Source organism: Lupinus angustifolius, chromosome LG10 (genome assembly GCF_001865875.1).
Source record: "Lupinus angustifolius cultivar Tanjil chromosome LG10, LupAngTanjil_v1.0, whole genome shotgun sequence".
Taxonomy (NCBI): Eukaryota; Viridiplantae; Streptophyta; class Magnoliopsida; order Fabales; family Fabaceae; genus Lupinus; species Lupinus angustifolius.
The window spans coordinates 10,623,709-10,647,066 of record NC_032018.1 but is presented as its reverse complement, the minus strand read 5'-3'; the positions used below and the strand labels follow the sequence as shown (position 1 = coordinate 10,647,066).

Here is a 23,358-nt window from a genome sequence, read left to right as displayed (position 1 = left end):
CTCGCCCGAGCGAGCCAAATCTCGCTTGAGCCCTATTTAAGGCGATTTGCCTCTGTTTTCTCTCGCTTGAGCGAGAGCACTGCATCAGAACCCTGTTGCTCTACAAATGGGGACCATAACCCATAAAAGTAACCTCGTAGTGGTTACTACTTTAGTTGCAATAATTCTGATTCAGTCCCTTCATCAAATCAGAAATTGTCTGAATGTATCTACACTTATTATTATTTCATGACACATATGTCATTAGCCACCAAATTAATTACTTAAGATCATTTTATATTTTGGCTAATTACATAATGGTCATAACACAATTATAGAATTATATTTGTGACCCATAAATTGTCAGAAATTCCAACAAAGATAACCTTAATCAAAAACATATATTATTTATATCGACATATAAATAGGTATGTTCATTATAGCCTATTGATAGCATTGCATAATTTTCATCACAGTGACTGCATTTCGAATTTGAATAATGGTCCTTTTGAATTTTCCATAAAAAAATATATTATTATTTTAAACATGGCAGGACAAACTGTCAAAATAGAAACAATGGTTCAACAATAGCAACCACTTAATAATGCAATTAGCCACCAATCAATGCAACAAACCATAAATGTTGCAACCATTTAAACAAACAAGTCAAGTAATATATAAAACAAGACATGTTCACATAATAGACCCAACACAAGATACCTAGCACAACATCAATTTCTAGTCTTTGGACAGAGAAATGAATTTGTAAGTGGTACTCTCAAAGTAATGATCAAATATTAACAATCAGTTCTGTCAAACAATAGTCTTTCTTTGGACCGACTATTATTCACATGAGAAAAAAAACTTTATAATTGTTATTCATTTATCATCACATGTATGTTATTACTTTGCCAAATTGTATCATCCTTTGGGCCGAACACAATTCTCATAAATAATCTCATACTCATGTGTGTAAGCTTAATCAATTTCCACAATAAATGTTACTTTAGAAACATATTGCATCAATTAATTCAAAAATAATTACCAGACAAAAAAGAAAATAATATGAGTCCATTATAAATAAATATAATCTTGGAATTAAAACCTTCAGATTTGATATCTTTTATGATTAACAAATCTAATCTCACAATATAATTCCAAATCAAAAAAGATATATTACATATATATATATATATCAACCCATAAAAATAGATGCAATCTTAATCGAATGCAAAATAAATCTAGATTGAAAAACATAAAAATAGATACAAATCATTATCGAAATTCCAAATCGAATATGATCTTGCATATCTTAAAACATATATGTAACATTATATATATATATACTTTCGCACACTAACATATTAATGCATATATAATTTTAAGCATTAATTGTAATCATTATATATATTAACTTTAATCAGTAATTCCAAACATCACAACAACCTCAAGCTGAAAATAATTACATATGTATCTATGTATATTTTAATTCTCAATATATATAAGGTCATAAATTTCAGATTGTATTTAGACAAAATAGAAACACATCTTAACACATATATACCTTATACATATACTTTAACAAATTACAAAATTTAAAGTGACAAAAGTCAATGTCTAACAGTGAGGCATTAATGCACATATAATATACATATTGCATAACAGAGTCATAAAGATTAATACAATGTTCATGCATACATCTGAATACACATTTCAACACATGTTACAAGGATTCATAATACAAATTACTCATAATTCAAATAAGCGGAAACAGATAAAAGTTATTCTCATTATTCCTAAATACCTAATTTTCATAACCAATAGCTGAAGCATAAAAATCCTCAAATTTAAAAAATTGGGGTTCATCAAAAATTGGGGGGAAACATCTTTAATGGAGAACCATAAAATTCAGAACCTAAAGTTCTATACCACTTTTTAGATATTTGCTGATGATTGGTGAAATACCAATCCTATGATCTTGAATCTCATATTCTCACACATAATATAAAGCATATAAATTCATACTTGAATCCCTGAATCCATGTTCTCTACTCTACTCCTTTGATATACCTTTTGAGAGAGTTTTGGTATGATGACCTTCCTCAATCAAATCTTTAATTCATTTCTCTCTGATGGGGAGAGGTGAAAACTATTCATGATTTGGTGTATTGAGGATCATAACCGTTCCTTATGTGTTAACTTATAGGGTTCCCATTATCCCCTATATGTCAACCATTTGTACATCCACTCATTAAGTCCATATCCATTGTCAGTTTTTTTTTTATATAAATCTATGAGTGCTAATAATTAGATCACTTATAATGTAACCCCTAAAATAAATAGCCGATATCATTGTATTAAATATATGATGCCCACCTTAATTACGAATTATAAATTTCTAACAATGTCAATCATATCTCCTAAACACTAATCCCGTCATAATGTCAGAAAATTATCATCCGTCTTCCCTAAACTATGATCCCTCAAAAGTATAGTGAAAACACTTAAGAACTCACGATGATAAATGAAACTAACAATCTAACCACATTCATACACATATGATATCTTGTCATATACTTTGATTCCCCAACACAAGTTCTATTTCAATATCCTATGAACTTGTGATAAGATTGGATATTATTAGCTACTAATCATTCTAACTCTTTAGAAATTAGATCCACTGGATTTTGCATTCTATTATAGAGGAAAACATGTAATTTCTAAATATTCATTCAACATCTAAATCTATGTTCTAAGTTCCCTTAGTAAAACAAGCATTAATAATAAAAAGCCCCATTGAAATCAAACATATCACATTTGACCAAGTTTTTTTTTGTATTACCAAAAACATTTCATCACCCTATGGGTAAGAAACTAATCTTTTTTGGGATGTGTGACTATCATTTCCAACAAATTTTGCTCTCAATAATCAAATTCCTGAGCTTTTAATCTTTATAAGGATCTAGGATAGTCTTACACCACTAGATCAACGTTAGTACAAAAATATTTCCCAATAAAATAGTACCCAATACGTGGGTTTCATCACCAACAATAGGAATTTGAAGGACCATACGGTACCCCCTCATTGAATGACAATCTTTTCACATCAAAGACCTAATCTTAATATTGTTAGATTGATTGTATCTCAAGACCTGTGTATCTGCCTTAAAATCTGTTCCAAAAATAATGCTCAGTGACCAAACTTTTTTGTTTTATTAGTAGAATAGACCCATATGAGGCTTACAACCGGTGCGGGAAAGGAGATCTGAGCACACTTCTCGATTTTTGAATTCAGACACTCACATTTCATGTCCCGACTTAACCAAACTAACTCGGGTAAGTAACGACAATTTTAGTCAATGCAGTCTAATAATAACTTCCAACTTCCAATTTTGCATTATTTCTATGTTCTAGCACATGGTCAATGAACTAATTTCATTTTCATGACCACCAATTATTTCAGATTTTCAACTAAATATAGTGCTGATCCAAAGCATTGCCGAATCATAGCCAGGAAAAATGCTGTATGTTTTTTAGCAGCGAAGACATTTAATGATGCAATGTTAAGCAGCACAAGGAAGGGAATCAGAACTGAAACTGCATCTCGGGAGCATATCCAATAGCCTCGAGGTGAGCAGCCATGGCCTTGTTCATCGGTGGTGGGCCACATCTCAATATCTGAAAATCGACAAGGTTAATGTTCATCAATAATCTTTTTATTTAACATGAAGATAAGCAAAACAAAACATGATAACATTAAAAGCTTAAAACAATTACCTTGACATCATGTGCTGGGGCGGGGAAATGGGTTTCGATCATCTCCTTTGAAACAAATCCAACACCGCCGTCCCAAACTTCAGGAGGCTAAGGATATTACACAATTCAAGAGAGTAAGATCAAAATGAATGATCACTTTTTTTAAAGAGAAATATTAGAAAAGTACAAACAAAGAAAGAGGACAAGGCATCAACACAAAATTATACAAACAGAAACAATCAAGACCTAAGTCACAGAGCCAAAGCCCCAAAGGGATGGAAATCATATTCCGAAGGAAATCTAGGGTGTGTTTGTTTGAGATGATTTTTCAACAAAAATACTTATTTTTTTTATTGGGTAAAGATTTTAATTTTATAACCAGAATATAAAAATAATCAGATTCTGCTCTATAGATTTTAATTTTATAACCAGAATATAAAAATAATCAGATTTTAATTTTAATATTGAATTGTTGTTAGTATTTTTCAATCAAGGTTTGTTGGGACTTAATTATTTGACATTAACAAGACAAATATTTTGCATGGCCACTCAACCTTCACGAAGTAAAAGCAACAACTGTAGTAGATGAGATGAAACTTACAGTTCTGCATGATATAGCAACTAACCTGATTCAAGACATAGAATATTTTGAACTGATCCGGATAGTTAGCAGTAAGACCATCAAGTTCTTCCTGCACATACATATAAGTGGATTTCCATTAACGACAATTTTAAAAATGCAAGCATTGGCCAGTGAAAAAATTTCTGATGCACGCTTGTTATTCTATGAAAGCACGGCATAAGTATAAGAAATATGATGAATTTGAGTATCGTATACATTACCCCTACAGTTAAACCGTTATTCAATTCTTTTACACTACAAAGTTGTGTTTTGTGAAGGATACATGCATGTACTCTCAGTTATTGACATCGTATGTATTGACTTCAAACTTAGAAAATTGACCAAGATATTTCGGGACAGCTATTGCATAATGTCAAATTGCAGAAATAATTCTAATGTCACCATCTCATGCAAAGTGCAATTCACTACAACTACAAGGCAATACAAACATATCACGTCCATTGATTATATAAGTGGGGCTTGCCAAGTGATGAACAAAATTTACACCATAATGCATTTTCACTCGGTCAACTTTCCAAACAATGACCCCACAAAATCATAGGACTAATAGCAGACATGAGGCAATGGATTAATTTGAATCAAGTGTATAGTTCAGAAATTCTTAAATTTAGTGAAAATATCATATATCAAGTAAACAGATAGACGCAAGTTACCTTCAAAAGAATGTCCTCATATGTAACGTTGGCATATATAAGATGCACTTTGGTCTTGTCATTTGGGTTTTCTAATATAGCTCTAGCGACCTTGAATGACAACAAGTAAACAAATTAATAACAAAAGAATGATGAACAAAAGAAGAGTGTGTCTTAATTATATACTTGGAACATTGGAGTGATTCCCGACCCTCCAGCAAGCATCCCAAATGCTCTAACCTCACCGGGTTGGTACTTGAAACGTCCCTGAAAGCAACTGTGTTAAAGCCCAACTATCCAAAAAACTATATTTGATATAAGAATTTATAAATTTGAAAATGCATATAATTGCATTATACAATGCAAATAAAGAGGGAAAGGGAAAGGCAACTTTGATAAGGGACGAATGAATGAAAAGAATTCATCGCCAAGTCAAAGAAGGAAAACTAGAGCTTACAAATTCAGATAGATCTAAAACAAGAGACTTGAAAACTAGTGTGCGGGGTCACGCATCACTAGTGAGTATAAATTACAACCATAATTACAGGACAGTGACATACTACAATTGGTCCTAAGATTGCTGCTAATTTAAATACGGTACTATATGTGTTTACGTTTATACATTAACAACCAAGGTATCTCTAACAAAGAGCAATGATTTCTAAAATTAGTGATAAACGTTGCTTAAATGGAAAATATTATTTAACTAACTGACAGATTTCATAGGAATCAGATATTTATTTAACATTATTTTGGCTTGTTGCAGTAAGATTTCCATGTACCATCTCATCAAATACAAAACCAAATCAAATATGCTGAAAAAAATACTAGAGATTTCCAAGAGAATCATAATAGACACAAGAACTATCTGAGAACAAAATAAAGCATCACAGTTTCAATGAAACATCAAGAAAACAGGAAACCCTGAAAAGTCTGTATACAAATGACTACGAATAAATTTTAAAAGAATAACAATAATAACCTTGGGTCCTCTAACTGCAAGATAGTCACCAACACGCATCTCGCGGAAATGGTGTGACATTCTTCCTTGTGGGTACATCTAATCAAGACATATTTCAGGAAAAAGGCAAACAATTAAAGGACAAAATGAAGAACAACAATGTACGTAAGTTAGAAAAGGTATAACGATAAGGTTAAGCGATTCTGAATATACCTTAATAACTAGTTCAAAATATCCAACATCAGAATCCAAAGTAGTAGGGGTATATGGTTTGATAACATCTTCACCTTGCCCATCCTTTCCCCTGTTCATAGTATAGCGCATCACAATATGACAATAAAACATTGATAAAGGCACTAACAAAATCGGATTAATCTCTGTTATATACTATAATTGACCGTTTGGAGTAACCATACTCAGCTAACATTAAAAGAACATATCAGACACTAAATTAGACACAATTATAAACAGAACTAATTACAATAACAAGGAAACTAATCAAAATAAACAGCACCAAGCAACAAAACCTGCAACTTATGTGTTGCCCAATTGGAAGACCCAATACAGAAGTAGGTGTCGGGAGTTCAAATTTAAACTTTGCAACATTATGGCTCAGTTGATCACGCTTGACAAGTTTAAAGCCCTTGAAATTCTCGGTGTCCAAGGAAGCTACAAGCACGTGGATGACATAATATTAGCACTCTACTATATACAATAACATGTAAAATTAATAAATAACAAGAAATATACGTGCAAAAAACCTAATCACCAAAGATGGAGTGCATTGAGTTTTACATTATCTGAGGCTGCCATCAATGTTTAATCTATCTTCAGTTTCACAATCAAACATTAAATTAAGGTCTTTCACTTTGAGGCATGTAAACAAATTACCAAACCCACTATCAAGATTCAAGAGATAATGCACTTTGTGAAGAGGAAAACATGTGTTTATTAATATTACCACTGGATGTAGCTCATGAAATCAATCATGGCATATGATTGTCAACTCTATAACCCACGATACCATCAGTCACCCATTTATAATGATCAATTATTGATTCCCGAACTTATAGTTCTTCTAAACAGCCCAAAAGACTCATATAAAACATGAAAACTAATCAAGAGCAAGTAGTAAGGAATAAAGCTAAACAATCAGGCAGAGCAAAGTGTTCTAGTAACAAAAATGAACTGAAAAGTTTCCGGATGGTTCCAAAATGTTAACATCCAAGAATATTTTTTGGGGAGAACACTATATTACATTCAAAATTTCAAAGAATAAATTTAACACCTAAGGTAACTAAACATACTTTTTGACATAAAATCTCAGCCTAAATCGTAGTGACCAATATTTTTTAATGCAAAGTCCCACCAAATGATATGGATGTGCAAAGTCCCACGAGGTTCTCACTTGGTGAAGTCTGGGGAGGGTAGATGTACTTCATACCCCTGCAAGCGGGGAGGCTGTTTCCAGGATTTGAACGGGTAACTTCATGGTCACTAACTAAGCAACAACCTTATCATTGTGCCAACCCAATAGTATCTATGACCAATATTATGTTCACACGTTTGGAATAATCTAACCAAATAGTGAATGAAGAAAAACAGTAAGACTCAATCCTGGGGATATTCCACATCATGACCCACTCAAATGAAAATCAAACTAAGGAATTTATACACAATACAATAACTATCAATTCAAAAAAGTTAATAAAAATCTGAGAATTATAACATCTTTTTGGGTTTAAAAACTAAAAATAAAAAAGAACTCTTTTGGGTCATCTTCTACTTGTAGAGCTAAGACAGACAAAACCCAAAATTCCATATTCACAAAAAAAACAACAAATTCATTGGTAATATCGTCCTTAATCCAACAAAAAAAAACAGAAGCAATGAACTTTTTTAACTGGGCAAGACATAAATTTGAAAAAGAATAAACCTTTGGGCTTTTTAGACGAAAAGAGGTAGAAAGCACCAACCCCAACAGCTACAAGAGCCACAGCAACACCCACAAATATCTGAATATCAGGTATGTTTGAGAAATCCATTATGGGTTAGAATTGATGAAGATGGGAATGTGGGGTTTTGAAGATATAAGAGAAAGTTGAATTGATGGGTAGGTGAGAAGAGAAGGCGATTTAACAAATAAGGAATCTGGTGCAACAACCAACTTTCATTAAGCTTGATGGGGTTGAAATTTATTTTCGACATATCACTTCGTCTATTTTTCTTTTCTTTTTTCATTTTATTTGAGAATCAACAATGATTAATACTTCAATAATAGATAATTTAATAATAATATAAAAAAATAGTTGTATTGTCAATATATATATATGTTAAATCTTTTCCTTTTTATTTGTTTTTTCTCTTCTTCAATATATGGGCTTGTATCAATCCAAATATGTGATTGACACTCTTGTTATTAGTTGGAATTGAGCTTTTAAATATAATATCTAAAAATTCAGTAGAACATTATAATAGTAGATAAATATTGGTAGCAACTTAGTCCTTTGAAAATTAAATTTGTCACCAAGTTGGTAAAGCACAATATAATAATCAATAGTATTTACATGTTATTGGCTTTATGATAGTTGAATGCATTGTTATGAAAAGTGTATCGCTACGTTGAATTGATAAACTCATGAACTATTCGCTCCACTAATATGATACATTAATCACCATGCAACCATATTAGTTAAAATTGTCAAAACTTGTGTATATAATAAATTTTTTTTACATAAACCAATATTATAGATACTAGTGTGTACAAGTATTTCGTGTCTGCCGGTGAATATTGTGTGATACTACATATTTAATTTTTATATATTATATTTTTTTTGTTTATGATAATGTTTAATTTAAGGTGAGATATGTGGTTAATTAATATATTGGTGGCAGATGCTTAGGATTATATAGTTTTTTTGTAAAAATTAAATAACATTAAGAGCAATATAGGAAATGAAAATTACATATAAAAGAAGTTAGTTCATGTTTTGGCTTTATATATAAAATAGATATTATAAACCTGGTTAATGTTCCCTCACGCTTAATCTCATTAATATTCACAAACTACCGCCTAACCTTTCTTTATGGATATATGTTGATGTTTAAAAGAGTTTTATTATTTAATGTGCTATTGTATTTAATTTATTAATTATGAAGTTTGGTTTTGTCTTTAAATTTTTTATTTGATAGTTGTTGCTACCCTACTTTTGTGGGCCATATGAGAACAATGTAAATAAATATAATGGAGTTGTCATCGATGTTTTTAGAGGGAAAGTATGAAAAACCAATTTAAAAATAAGAAATGATCTGCTCACAAAAAAAATTAAGTTCAGGCATCGATTACGAATGGAAAATGTGTTAAGTACCTCATACCGTATGTTATAAAAACGACACATCGATCAATTATGTGGATATTCGTTCAAAATATTAATTTTACTCTCACACATTATACAAAAAGAAAGACAAAAAAAAGTTTTTATTTTTTTGTGTTTAACACGGAAATACATGTTCCGACGTATCTCTAGCTGCAATAGAGAAATCAAGATTACGTAGTTCTTCTAGAAATTAGTTGATCGGTTGATATATTTTTATTTTATTTTTTATAAAGTTAACAGTGTGAGATAACGCGACAAAGTACTACTCTTATAATGCATTATTCATCATTGCTTTAGGCAACATAAAATAGTGCGACAAGGAACTAGTCCTGTAGTGCATTATTTACACTGCTTTTGTTAAATTATTTTAAAAATAACAAGGCAAGAAAACACGACAAGAAACTAGTCCTAGTGCACTACATCTCATTACTTCATACAACATAAAATAACACGACAAAGAATTTGTACTATAATACACCACTTTACATTGTTTTTATTAAATTATTATTTTTTAAAAGTTATCAAGGCGGGATAATACGACAAGGAAATAGTCTTTTAATGCATTATCTCTCCTTGCTTCATTCAACATAAAGTAACACGAAAAATAACTAGTCCTATAGTGCATTATTTTCAATTGTTTTTATTAAAAAAATTAAATTAACAAGGTGGGGTAACGCAATAAGGAACTAGTCCTAAACTTAACACATTTTCCATTCGTAAGGTGAGATAACATACGGTATGAGGTACTTAACACCTTTTCCATTCGTATGAGGTGTTAATCATCCTCTCAGCTTCAATTGACAGTTAAAATAAAAACAAAGAAATATAATATTAAGTACATTCAAAATAAAAAATATATTTCGATTTACCAAAATAAAATATATAAAAATTAAATATTTGACATCATAGGGTAAAAATGTAGGTCGGTGGGACAAAGTGTCTGTCATCACATTAGTTATATATAAAGTCAAAACATGATGTAACCACCACTATGATATAATTTATATATTCCTATTTTGCCCTTGATATTTTTTATTTTCTACAAAAAATCATATATTCCTAAGTAACCACCTCAAATATATTAATTGTAAGTTGAATATTATAATAAATACAAAAAATCGTAATATAAAGTACATACAATACAAAAAACATTCTAATACTTCATAATAAAATATATAAAAATTAATTACTTAATACCATAAAATAAGAATGTGGGCAGATAGATACGAAGTGTCTATCACAAACTAGTAATAATAAAGTATATATATATATATATAATCATAAAATGATAATAAATATATATAAAATTGAATTAAAAACTGAATATATAAATTTGTGGGTACCCGCAGGGCGAGTATCATAAAACTTGTTCTCACCCATAAGCTGTTATTGCGGGTACCCGTTGTGGGTATTTTCACGGTTACTCACAGGTCGGGTTTTTGACATCTATATCCTATAGTGCACTACCTCTCCTTGCTTCATATAATGTAAAGTAACGTGACAAAAAACTAATCCCATAGTTCACTAATTTACATTGTTTTTATTAAATTATTATTTTTTAAACTTAAGAAGGTGATATAATGGGATAAGGAACTAGTCATATAGTGCACTAACTCTCCTTGTTTCATACCACATAAAGTAATGGACAAGAAACTAGTCTTATAATGCATTACTTTACATTATTCATATAAAATTATTTTAAAAATAAGAAGATAAAATAATGCGACAAAGAACTGATCTCATAGTGTACTACCTCTCATTGTTATATACAACGTAAAGTAAGGCGACAAAGAACTAGTCTTATACTCCATTACTTTACATTATTTTTATAAAATTATTATTTTTATTTCATTCTTTATGTTATTAAAATGAAGTTTGGAAACAGTACAGAGAAAACAAAAAAAACAATATATAAAAACAAAAACTGGTGAAATAAAATAAATAAAAAGGATTCGAGCCTAGGAGGCACGAACCTGCATCGCCGACAGTTTGTTTGGAAACCAACACCCCTATTCTAGGGACGTGTTATGTCCCCCTTTCTTTGTTCGGTTTAGGTAACTTAAGAAACCAAATACTTGGTTACTCCATGAAATTCATAAAAATGGATTTAAAAATCAATACCATAATGACAAAGTGAGTAAAAAGAATAAAAAACAATTTAAGAAAAACATGTTGTTGGTACACCTTTCGGTTTTTTTCCAGATGATGAATGTCTTCACTCTAGTCTTTTTCTCTTCTTAGATTTAAGGTTGCCTTTTTTTTTAAATTCTATGTGTGACACATTGGTGCTAAAATTAGGGTTATGAAGGGACAATAAAATATGGTTGTTGAATGGACTATAAACAAGCTTAATTGCCTCACTCTTTTAATTTTTACTCATATGTTTTTTATTATTTTATTTTAAAATAGTTTTAACCCAAGTCAAAATTGAGTGTATACAGTGATTATCAATGTAATAATCATCCAAAAGTTAAAATATAATTGACATAATCTTCTAAAGAAATTTATATTCAAATTTATTCGCTAAAGATTAAACTTGTCACTAAGTTAAGATATCTATTACTAATATCTTAGTATAGAAAAACTTGGTAAGAAATTTAATATTTGAGAAACTGATATGATAGACAAATTTTATTGGAGATCAAAATGGATGTTAAGTTTAATCTTTGAAGGATATATATGACATCAAATTTGTCTGAATGACTAATTTCGTGACAAATATAACTTTTTTGGACAAATTTCCTGGAAAACTTAGTTAATAACATTGTGATATTTAGAGAGCAATTCATTATGATATCAAAAATAAATATACAAATTGCTAGCATAATATAATCACTATATCATGTTATCTTCATTTGCAATAACATGCTTCTTTTAAAATAAATGGTTAACATATCTCTATGCGTAACAATGTTTTTATGTAATTCATATTATATATTTTTAATATTTAATTGTATAATTAAATTGTCATTTTTTATAAATAAAAACTGAATCAAAAGCATATTTAAAGTATGTATTAGTATTTAATTTTGTCCTAGTACTATATCTTTGCTTTTAAAACCAATTTTATGTAAATATTTTGGATAACTATTGAGTGTACTATAACATTGTATTATATAAAAAAGGGAAGCAATAATTATTAGTATAATATTAAACTTATTTAGAATATGATTTTCCTTTCACGATTTTTTTTATTTCATATTTATTCTTACTCAAATTTGGTATTCTTTTTTTAACTGTATATAGATTTGAAAGTTTTGGATGACATGTAGAAAAGAAAAAAGAGGTATTCATTTCGTATTAACAATGATATTTTTTAATTATTACTGTTTAAACAAGGCATTTGGTAAGTTAGCTTTAACATTTTTTCTTTCTTTAAATACTTATAATCTTTTAAATGTAAAAAATAAAGAATTAATATCTTACCTTAATTTTTATTCATTTTCTTAATATGTACATTTTTTATACAAACAAAAGTTTATTTGATTTTAGTTTGAAGGAAGGAGGGAATTAAGATATATCAATAATCCACCTTAAATATTTGAAGACTTTAAAAATATAAGTAACGAATTAACTCCATAATTATAATTAGCAGCTTCATATTTTTACTGTATAATTGTTTTGTTACCCTTGGTCTTTTCTTAAAAGACTTTTGTTGGAGTTTTTGTTCAGATTCTACTTATGATATATTTTTCAAATTTTATATGCAATAAAAAATAAAATACAGGATAAAATAATTTAATTTCTTAGATAACAATTTTGATAAAATATATATAAGAGTGATGATCTGTAAGAGTAAACTTTTTAGATTCACTCTCCATTGTAGCTATCAATTCTAGGAAAATCTAATGGTTTAGATATACTCATTAATTCAAACCATTGGATTTCTCTAGAATTAGTAGTTAAGATGTGGGTTAAATTTAAAAAACTTATTATCTTAAAGTAAGTGGATACCCTCCCTAAATATAATAGTTAATCAATTTAGAGTACAACATTTATGTATTATAAACATAAAGAAATTATTCATTATTATTTATATTATTTATACTTAAAATTCAATAATAATAGAAGATAATAATGAATCCATAAAATCACATAATAGAATTACTATGTAGTATTTATTATATGAATTTAATATGTATATACTGACATTGCAAGTATTTTTTATACTGTCAGTAAATTATCCATCATTAATTTATTAACTGTTATTGACTCTCAAACAAAAGTAATACAATTCAATGGTGAATAATATGTTAAGAACCTAAAATTTTACACTCCACGAATTTTAAACTCTTATTACATATGCATAAATGTCTTCTTATCTGGTCAGTGTTCTTTTCAACTTGTGACATGCCATCTTGGGTACACGCACGTGGTTTTGTGATAGCGGTTTCCGACACCAATCATGGGGCGCAAATGGTATCTTACTTCCTCAACTACTCATAACATCACAGATATCACCAAATTTTAAGGTGAATGATTCAATTCATGAGAATGACACTTGTTAAAATGACAATAATAAAGTAATCCGAAAGATATTAGTTCATTATCCAAAAAAGTGAAAAATATTATTGATAATACAAAAAAACTATTCATGACATCACAACAAATATGACTACAACATTAGAGCAACCAGCGTAGGTTGTTCTTAATGAAATAATAACATTTTTACTCTCTTCAGTGTATAATTCTTATTTTCTGTTTTTTCCTTAAATAAGAACAATTGTTGGTTGTTCTTAGCCAAACGAAAGTAAAGAGAAAAGTAGATGTTTTGGGAAAAAAGTAGATGTTACGAGACCCAACTAAGAACAAGAATAATGTTTGCTAATGCGAGGAAAAAATATATGTTGTTCTTATTTTATGAGGAGTTGTAATAAATTATAAAATAATATTTGTGACCCAAATAAGAATGAAAATTTTAGTTGCTGTTAGAGATGCTCTTATAGCTCTCACATAACAAGTAGAGAGTATAAATCTATACACTACTAGTATAAAGATTTACACACACGAACTATATCTACCATTCATTTGGATAACTTTTTTAAAAAGTCAATGATAATGAAATATGAATAGTGGATAATACAATGATAATATATAAATCTCATACATCGTCGCTAAATATATTGTTTTCTCATAACTAAACGTGAAACACTTACACACTAGAGTTTGATAAAATATGGATTAAAAATCCATAAACAACAATATCTAAATGTCATAAAAAATATCTTTAATTTTGTAAACCATTTTTAAAGAAATACTAACAAAAGATTGATCTAGTGGTATAAGGCTCTATCTACTGACTGTCTTACATACTACTTACAGCTCTACAAGTCTAAAGTTTAGTTTTTTATGCAAAGAACATGACATGGTTATTGAAAAAATAGTAATTAACATATTGAAAATTTTATATATTGTGAATATGCAACTTAATGAATTCTATGATCATTTATCCGAAACAAATACTCATCTGAATTTTTAAATGTCTTTGTTTGAGTCAGATCAATTTGTTATCTAGTTTAGATATGCCAAAGTTGATTGAATATGGAAAGTTTTAGCCACGTGATTTTTGATAATCAATTTGAGACCTACATCATTGAAATGTGTATTAATATTGAATTTGTCTCATTTAATTTCATGTTTTAATCTCTCATACATCTCTATTTTTTCATTATTTAAGTTGATATATAACAAACCAAATTTTATTTTTATTTTTACTACCTTTTGATGAATCCATCGCTAAAGCGTTGGTTCATTGTGGAACATGTGTAGATTAATGTTCTAAATCTTTCATACCATAGTTGTTTTTTCATTGTTTATGTTGTTGTTTAACAAACCCATTTTCTAACTTTTTACTACTTTTTATGTTTATTCTTTAATTTTTTAGTTTTTCTAGGTAATATATAGTAATATATGTTTAGTATGTCTGTTTTAATTAAATATATTTCATTAAAATTTAGAGTACTTAATATATTTTTTAGCTATGCAAAACTGTAACGAGAGAAATTTTGAAACCATAAAGTACTAAAATTAGTATCGTAAAACCTGATCCTTCAAAACTATTTATGGTGTAAGATACCCATACCAGATTAATGTTCAAAGATATGATAAGAAAATAAATTGATATTAATTTTAAAAAACATATAAGGAAATTAAATGAATAGTCCTTTAAATTTCTTTATGGTGTAAGATACACACACCAGATTAATGTTCAAAGATATGTTAAGGAAATAAATTGATATTAATTTTTAAAAATGCATAAGGAAATAATTTTTTACAACAGTTATTTGATTTCATTTTATTAAATATATTTGATTAATTTATAATTAATTTGAAGAGATGACACGTCACATTAAATGAGATTTGATTCTCTTTTATTACTCTCTGGTATCAGAGCTAGTATGACGTGCTAGCTCAATCGTATCCGCGTGATCCTAAGGGAATTAAAATGGGTTCCACCAACCCCTTCGACGGTGATGGCGCATCCATTAACCGCCCTCCCGTATTCAGTGGCGAGGGATATGCCTACTGGAAAGTCCGGATGAAGATCTTTATTGAGGCCATTGATTTGGATATTTGGGAATCCGTAATCAACAGGTCATTCGTCCCACTTCACTTAGTGGATAACGAACCAAAAGAAAAACCTAAGAGTTTGTGGACCGATGAGGAGCGCAAAAAGGTTCAGTACAACCTAAAAATATAATCACCTCGGCCCTATCATATGACGAATTCTTTCGGGTATCTCAATGTCAAAGTGCCAAGAAGATGTGAGACACTTTACAAGTGACTCACGAGGGCACTAGTGAGGTCAAGCGTGCCAGGCTGAATGCGCTGACACATGAATATGAATTATTTTGTATGTGACCAAGTGAATTAATTAGCGATATGAAAAAACGATTCACTCATATTGTAAATCATCTTGTTGCCCTTGATAATTTTTTTTCCAAAGGTGAACTTACTAATAAAGTTTTACTCTGTGTTGACAGGAGATGACAACCTAAAGTAACTGCAATCATGGAATCTAAGGACCTTTATTCCATGCCTTTGTCAACATTATTCGGAAAGCTTCAAGAGCATGAGATGGAGCTTGGAAGCTTGACCATGCATGAAGAGTCAGACCGCAAGAAGAAAGACACATCTCTTAAAGCAACAACATCACAACTTACAGAAGAGATAGATAATAATGACTATGACTCTGACATTGATGAAGAAACGTTAAACCTTCTCGTGCGAAAGTTTGGGAAATTCTTGAAGAAGAAAGGAGGTTTCAAGGGTTTTCAAAAGAAAGAGGTGCGAGAATCAACAAGAAAAGGCAAGAATAAAGAGCGCTTCACTTGCCATGAATGTGGTAAGCCGGGGCACATGAAATTTCAATGTCCCACTTACCTGAAGAAAGTTGATTAAGAAAAGAGCACTCCCCGGGATTTCAAATCGAAGAAAGCTTACATTGTCTAGGATGTACCGGCGGAAGAAACGACATCAAACACCTCAGATGAAGAGGAGACCGCCAAGCTATGCCTAATGACTATAACAGATGAGGCTTGCAGATCAGGTAGTATAAAGGATACTGATTATGAGGTATATTCTGACACATCATCTTCTTGTGATGATTCTCCTTCATATGATGTTTTATATGATGCTTATATCGAAATGCATGAAGAACTAAAGAAATTAGCTAGAATTAGTGTCGATAGAAAAATGGTAATTCTGCTAAATGATCAGAAAATATTACAACTACAAAAAGAATTAGATGAGGTGAAATTAGAAAATGAAACTTGAGATCTAATTTTTTCTTGTAATTCATGCGACAGCTCTAACGATAAATTATGTCAAACAACTGTTTGTGAGTCTTGCGAGAACTTGAAAAATGAGAATTTTAAACTAAATGAAAAACTCGCGAAACTTACAGATAGTCAAAACCAATTTGATACCTTGCTAAGTAAAACAAGAAATGTTGGTGACCACACTGAATTAGGGTATATCCCCCATGTCATAGAAATATACCATATAGGAAACCTGTAACTCGTGCCAATAAAAAGTCTTATAATAAAAACAGAGTTCCTACATGTTTCTATTGTGGCACATATGGCCACACCTCTTACTCCTGTTACATCAGGAAATATGGGATACCGAGTGGTGTTTACGCTTGGGTGAAAAAATGAGATAACTCCCTGGTTACTAACAGAAAAGGACCCAATATAATTTGGGTACCTGAATCCAGCAAGTGATCTATTTTGCAGGTATGTCTACGAGCACATGGGCAACATTGGTATCTTGACAGCGGGTGTTCAAGACATATGACATGAGATAAGTCAAAATTCCTAGACTTATCATTGAAAGAAAAAGGTTTCGTCACATACGGAGATAACAACATAGGAAAGATCCTAGGCACCGGAAAAATTGGCAACTCAACCCATGTTGTAATCGAGAATGTCCTATATGTCGAAGGTCTCGAACATAACCTTTTGAGTATTAGCCAACTCTGCGACAAAGGTAATCGTGTGTGATTTGATTCTGATTGTTGTATAATCCGTGATGTTTTATCTAATAATGTAAAGTTTGTCGGCTATCTTGTAAATAACATATATATGGTTGACCTGGAGGATGTCACTTCTCTTTTCTCAAAATGTTTTATTTCAAAAGAAGATGATATCTGGCTTTGGCATAGACGAGTCGTGCTTGGGTGAGAAAGGGAGATAACTCCCTGATTACTAACAGAAAAGGACCCAATATAATTTGGGTACCTAAAACCAGCAAGTGATTTTTTTGCAGGTATGTCTATGAACACATAGGCAACATTGGTATCTTGACAGTGAGTGTTTGAGACATATGACAGGAGATAAGTCAAAATTTCTAGACTTATCAATGAAGGAAAAAGGTTTCGTCACATACGGAGAAACAACATAAGAAAGATCCTAGGCACCGGAAAAATTGGCAACTCAACCCATGTTGTAATCGAGAATGTCCTATATGTCGAAGGTCTCGAACATAACCTTTTGAGTATTAGCCAACTCTGCGACAAAGGTAATCGTGTGTGATTTGATTCTGATTGTTGTATAATCCGTGATGTTTTATCTAATAATGTAAAGTTTGTCGGCTATCGTGTTAATAACATTTATATGGTTGACCTAGAGGATGTAACTTCTCTTTTCTCAAAACGTTTTATTTCAAAAGAAGATGACATCTGGCTTTGGCATAGACGAGTCGCTCATTCATGTGAGGCATCTAGAAAAATTATGTAAAAATAATTTGGTTATTGGTCTGCCATAACTTGATTTTAAAACTCAGAATTTTTGTGACATGTGTCAAAAATGTAAACAAGTAAAGAATTCTTTTAGTAAAAAGAATGTGATATCCACTACTAGACCTTTGAGGCTTCTCCATAAGGACTTGTTTGGACCGTCACAAATCATGAGTTTTGGTGGACATTTTTACGCTTTAGTAATTGTTGATGAACTTTCTAGATTCACATGGACCCTATTTTTGGCATCTAAGAGCGATGCATATAAATCTTTTAAATGTCTAGCCAAACAAATTCAAAACCAGTCTAACCTTAAAATTGTTAACATACAATCCGACCATGGCAGAGAATTTGAAAATCATAAGTTTAATAAATTTTGTAATAAGCATGGCATCATGCATCAGTTCTCGGCTCCCCGTACCCCTCAACAAAATGGAGTTGTTGAGAGGAAAAATAGAGTTCTAGAGGAACTCGCAAGGACCATGCTAAATGAGAGCAATGTTCCCAAATATTTCTAGGCTGATGCAGTACACATTGCCTGTTATGTAATGAATTGAATACTTCTTATACCTACTTTTTCGAAAACCCCATATGAGATTTTAAAAGGTCGAAAACCGAATATTGCTCATCTTCATGCATTCGGCTGCGAATGTTTTATTTTGAATAATGGAAAAATAATTTTGAAAAATATTGACTCGAAGGCTGATGAGGGCATATTCCTAAGGTATTCATTACATAGTAAGGCTTTTCGTGTGTTTAATAAGTATTCCATGCAAGTAGAAGAGTCTATTCATATTTATTTTGATGAATCTTCTCCAAAAGAGAAGAGAAAGGTCTTTCCTGATGATGTTTTGGGTGCGCTAGAAGAAGTTTATACAAGGGACATGAACCAAATCCAAGAAGAAGATGCAGAAAAAATAGTACAAGATGAGCACCAGGATATGCCGATTGCGTGGAAGACCAAAAAGGATCATCCACCAGACAAGGTGATAGGTGACATATCTACGGGGGTGGTAACCCGTAGTTCCTTACATAATTTTTGTAATTTCGTTGCATTTGTGTCTCAAATAGAGCCAAAGACCATCGATGAAGCCATCGAGGATGTACACTAGGATATAGCTATGCAAGAAGAGCTAAACCAGTTTGAGCATAATAATGTGCGGGACTTGGCCTCTAAACCAGTTTGAGCGTAATAATGTGCAGGACTTGGTCTCTAAACCAAAAGAACATCATATGATTGGTACGAGATGGGTCTTTCGTAACAAGCTAGATGAATCTGGCTTTATCATTAGAAATAAGGCTCGCTTAGTGGCCAAAGCCCACCACCAGGAGGAGGGCATCGACTATGATGAGACCTACGCGCCTGTAGCCAGACTTGAGGCCATTAGGATGTTATTATCCTTCGCATCTATCATTAGTTTTAAGCTCTTCCAAATGGATGTTAAGAGCGCATTTTTAAATGGCTATATTCAAGAGGAGGTGTACGTAGACCAACCATCAGGGTTTGAAAACTTCAAATATCCGAACCATGTGTATAAACTTAAGAAGGTACTTTATGGCCTGAAACAGGCTCCTAAAGCCTGGTACGATAGATTGAGTTTGTTCCTATTAGAAAAGGGTTCGAAAGAGGTTTGGTCGACACCACTCTCTTTATCCGTAGATTAGATAATCATGTTTTACTTGTTCAAATATATGTTGATGATATAATCTTCGGATCTACTAATGACATCATTTGTAAGGAATTTTTTGAGATGATGCAGGGCGAGTTCGAGATGTCAATGATGGGTGAGCTGACATTCTTCCTCGGGCTTCAGATTAAACAAATAAAAAGTGGCATCTTCATTCATCAATCGAAATATTGCAAGGAATTACTAAATAAATTTGATATGGAGCAATGTAAAGATGCATCTACTCCTATGGCGTCCTCATGATATCTAGATAAAGATGAAAAGGGAAAAACTATCGAGGTAACCAAATATCGTGGGAATATCGGCTCTTTATTATATTTGACTGCAAGCCGCCCGATATTATGTTTAGTGTTTGTATGTGTTCTAGATTTCAAGCTTTGCCTAAATATTCACATTATATTGCTGTTAAACGCATCATGAGATATTTAAAAGAAACAATAAAAACGGGATTATGGTATCCTAGGGATGCCTCATTATCCTTGGAAGGTTACTCTGATTTCGACTTTGCTGGGTGTAAGTTGGATCGAAAGAGCATTAGTGGGACTTGTTATCTATTAGGTAGTTCCTTAGTGGAATGACACGGAAAAAAGCAAGCATGTGTTGCATTGTCCATTGCAGAAGCGGAATACATTGCCGCTGGCGTGTGTTGCGCTCAAATTCTTTGGATGAAGCAGCAACTTAAGGACTTTGGAATTAAACTAGAAAAGAACCCCATTAAGTGTGATAATACGAGTGCCATCAATCTCTCCAAGAATCCCGTTTTGCATTCGAGAACCAAGCATATAGAAATAAGGCATCATCTTTTACGTGATCATGTTCAAAAAGGTGATTGTGTGCTAGAATTTGTAGAAACTTCTAAGCAATTAGCGGACATTTTCACCCAGTCCCTCTCACAAGATACTTTCTATGTTCTTCGAAGAGAACTAGGAATCCTTGATGAAAAATATCTTGATTGAGTCTATGTTATTGCCTTGCATGATTAATTGCCTTGTATGCTTCAAAATGAAAATATGTTGAATGCTAGTTACTCCTTGTATGATCCATGATTCAATAAATAAGCTCTATGTATATATGTGACTGCTTCAATATTGCATTTTAAAAGTTAGAAATCTTTGCATGCTTTTAAACATCCAAAATGTTGTATTTGATGATATTTAATCGATTAAGACCTTATGTTAATCGATTACCTGAGTGCAATTTTTAAAAACCTGTTATTTTTAACTTGGTTAATCAATTAAGACTAGTAGTTAATCGATTAACGACACCAATTAAGTAGAAACAAAAGCGTTTCTATGCATTTTTCAAAACCTCCCTCATCCCCTTTTCTCTCAATTCTCAGAGGAACAAGTTCAATATCATTCCTAAACCTTAACCTAGCCTAAAGCCGAATACTCCAACCCCATTCCACTCCATAAACCTTCTTCTCCATCACTAATTTCCAAGAAATCCGGTTACCCCAAATTCCAAACCCTAAGATAGGTTTTCCATGAAACCTTCTTTTAAACCTTCAAATCAGCTCAGTTTTCAGCTATAAATGGAGAGAGGTCATGCAAAAAGGATTAAGACAACCGCGCAACGTCCACCACGTGCTCCAAAAGCCATACCCTCGAACCAACAGGTAAGGCAGGACTGTGGAGACCCGTATTATTCTTTGATTTTGCAAGAGACTCAGTTGCTCAAGTTTCAGGGAAGAAAACCTACATATATAAGGTATGCCAATTTGACTTGGTTAGTAGAACAAAACTTTAATTTTCCGCATGGAATGCAAGCACAAGGGGTTGTCCCCTTTTTGGAATTGAAAGGTAATATCTACCTTGCTCTAGTTAGGGAATATTATGCTAATTTTAGATACAAGGATGTGAAGTATTGGTCTATGATAACTTGAAAACTGTTTGAGCGGAATGATGACATATTCATGAATGTGGGTGAATTATCATATAATGGTGCTAGTTTGGGAGATTGTGATTGGGTTAACAATTCTTTTGATGTTGCTGAACTGTATAAGTCATGTTTGAGGAGACCTCAATTGTATGTTCAGGGTGAGTTGACAAATTTGGGTCGTTGTCCGTAGAGAATAGGCTCCTGCACTATCTGATTGCATACATTCTGATTCAAAGGAACACAAATCATGTACAACCTACCGTGAATGACTTGAGGTTCATGTATGTCATCCAGGAGAATGTGATGATTAATTAGCCTGAAGAGATCGTGAAGGTCATGTACAATGTCTCTACATCGCAATCAAAGTTGCTTCTCTGTAGTATATTCATCTCACGCGTTATTGACTATTTGCATATTGATGTTTCTGATACTATTGTTGTGGAATGTTCTGATAAAGATCATTTGATTGGTGAGAGTTTGATTCACAAGATGGGCATCTACAAGTATGGCAACACATGGCAATACCAGGAGGATTTCAACAGTGTGAACCTCGACCCCTCTAGTGAGGATGATCAAGATGAAACACATGAGCCAAATGCTACTACTCTAGGAGAGTCTTCTGGAAATGCAACACAAGAACCAACCTTTGGTCAAGCTCACTTGGATGCTATGGAACAACATCTTGACAACAAGATGGATCTTCATTTTCAGTCTCTGAAGGACACATACCATACGGATTTAGAGAATTTTGAGGAGCGTCAGAATGCCTACATAGATAATCATTATCAATCCTTGAGGAACTTCGTTCAGACAACTGCTGATTCACAAAACAAGAAGTTGTGTTCTGAGTTCAACAAGTAGAGCACCCTCATCAAGGGTGGTGGTAGCTCGATCATTCCTAACGACAAAAACCCTCCATCTCATCCCTAGTTAGGAGACCTTAGAATCATATGTTTATCCTTCCTAGTTTATGGATTATGTTGATCCTTGTTTCCCTCTTGAGAACTTCATTCTATTTTGCATTTGGATTGTAATAGCTTAACTACTTCTCCTTTACTAAACTTACGTTGGTATTATGCTTAATCATTGCTTACTATTTTCAATTGCAAGTAATGCTTTAATGATTTCAAATTGTCTTTCTCATGCTAAATGGTTAATTATGTCGTAAATAGTATGGATTTATGTTTAATGGATCTTGACCAT

General features: G+C 31.7%; 1 protein-coding gene across 1 annotated transcript; it reads right to left on the bottom strand.

Moving 5' to 3' along the window:
* Positions 3,247-8,190, bottom strand: LOC109358787 (NADH--cytochrome b5 reductase 1-like). The gene is made up of 9 exons (XM_019603231.1): positions 7,908-8,190; positions 6,499-6,640; positions 6,185-6,275; positions 5,993-6,070; positions 5,197-5,277; positions 5,032-5,121; positions 4,362-4,427; positions 3,757-3,843; positions 3,247-3,657 (listed from the first exon to the last, which is right to left on the bottom strand). The coding sequence occupies exons 1-9, from the start codon at positions 8,014-8,016 to the stop codon at positions 3,565-3,567; spliced, it is 837 nt and encodes a 278-aa protein (XP_019458776.1). The 5' UTR covers positions 8,017-8,190; the 3' UTR covers positions 3,247-3,564.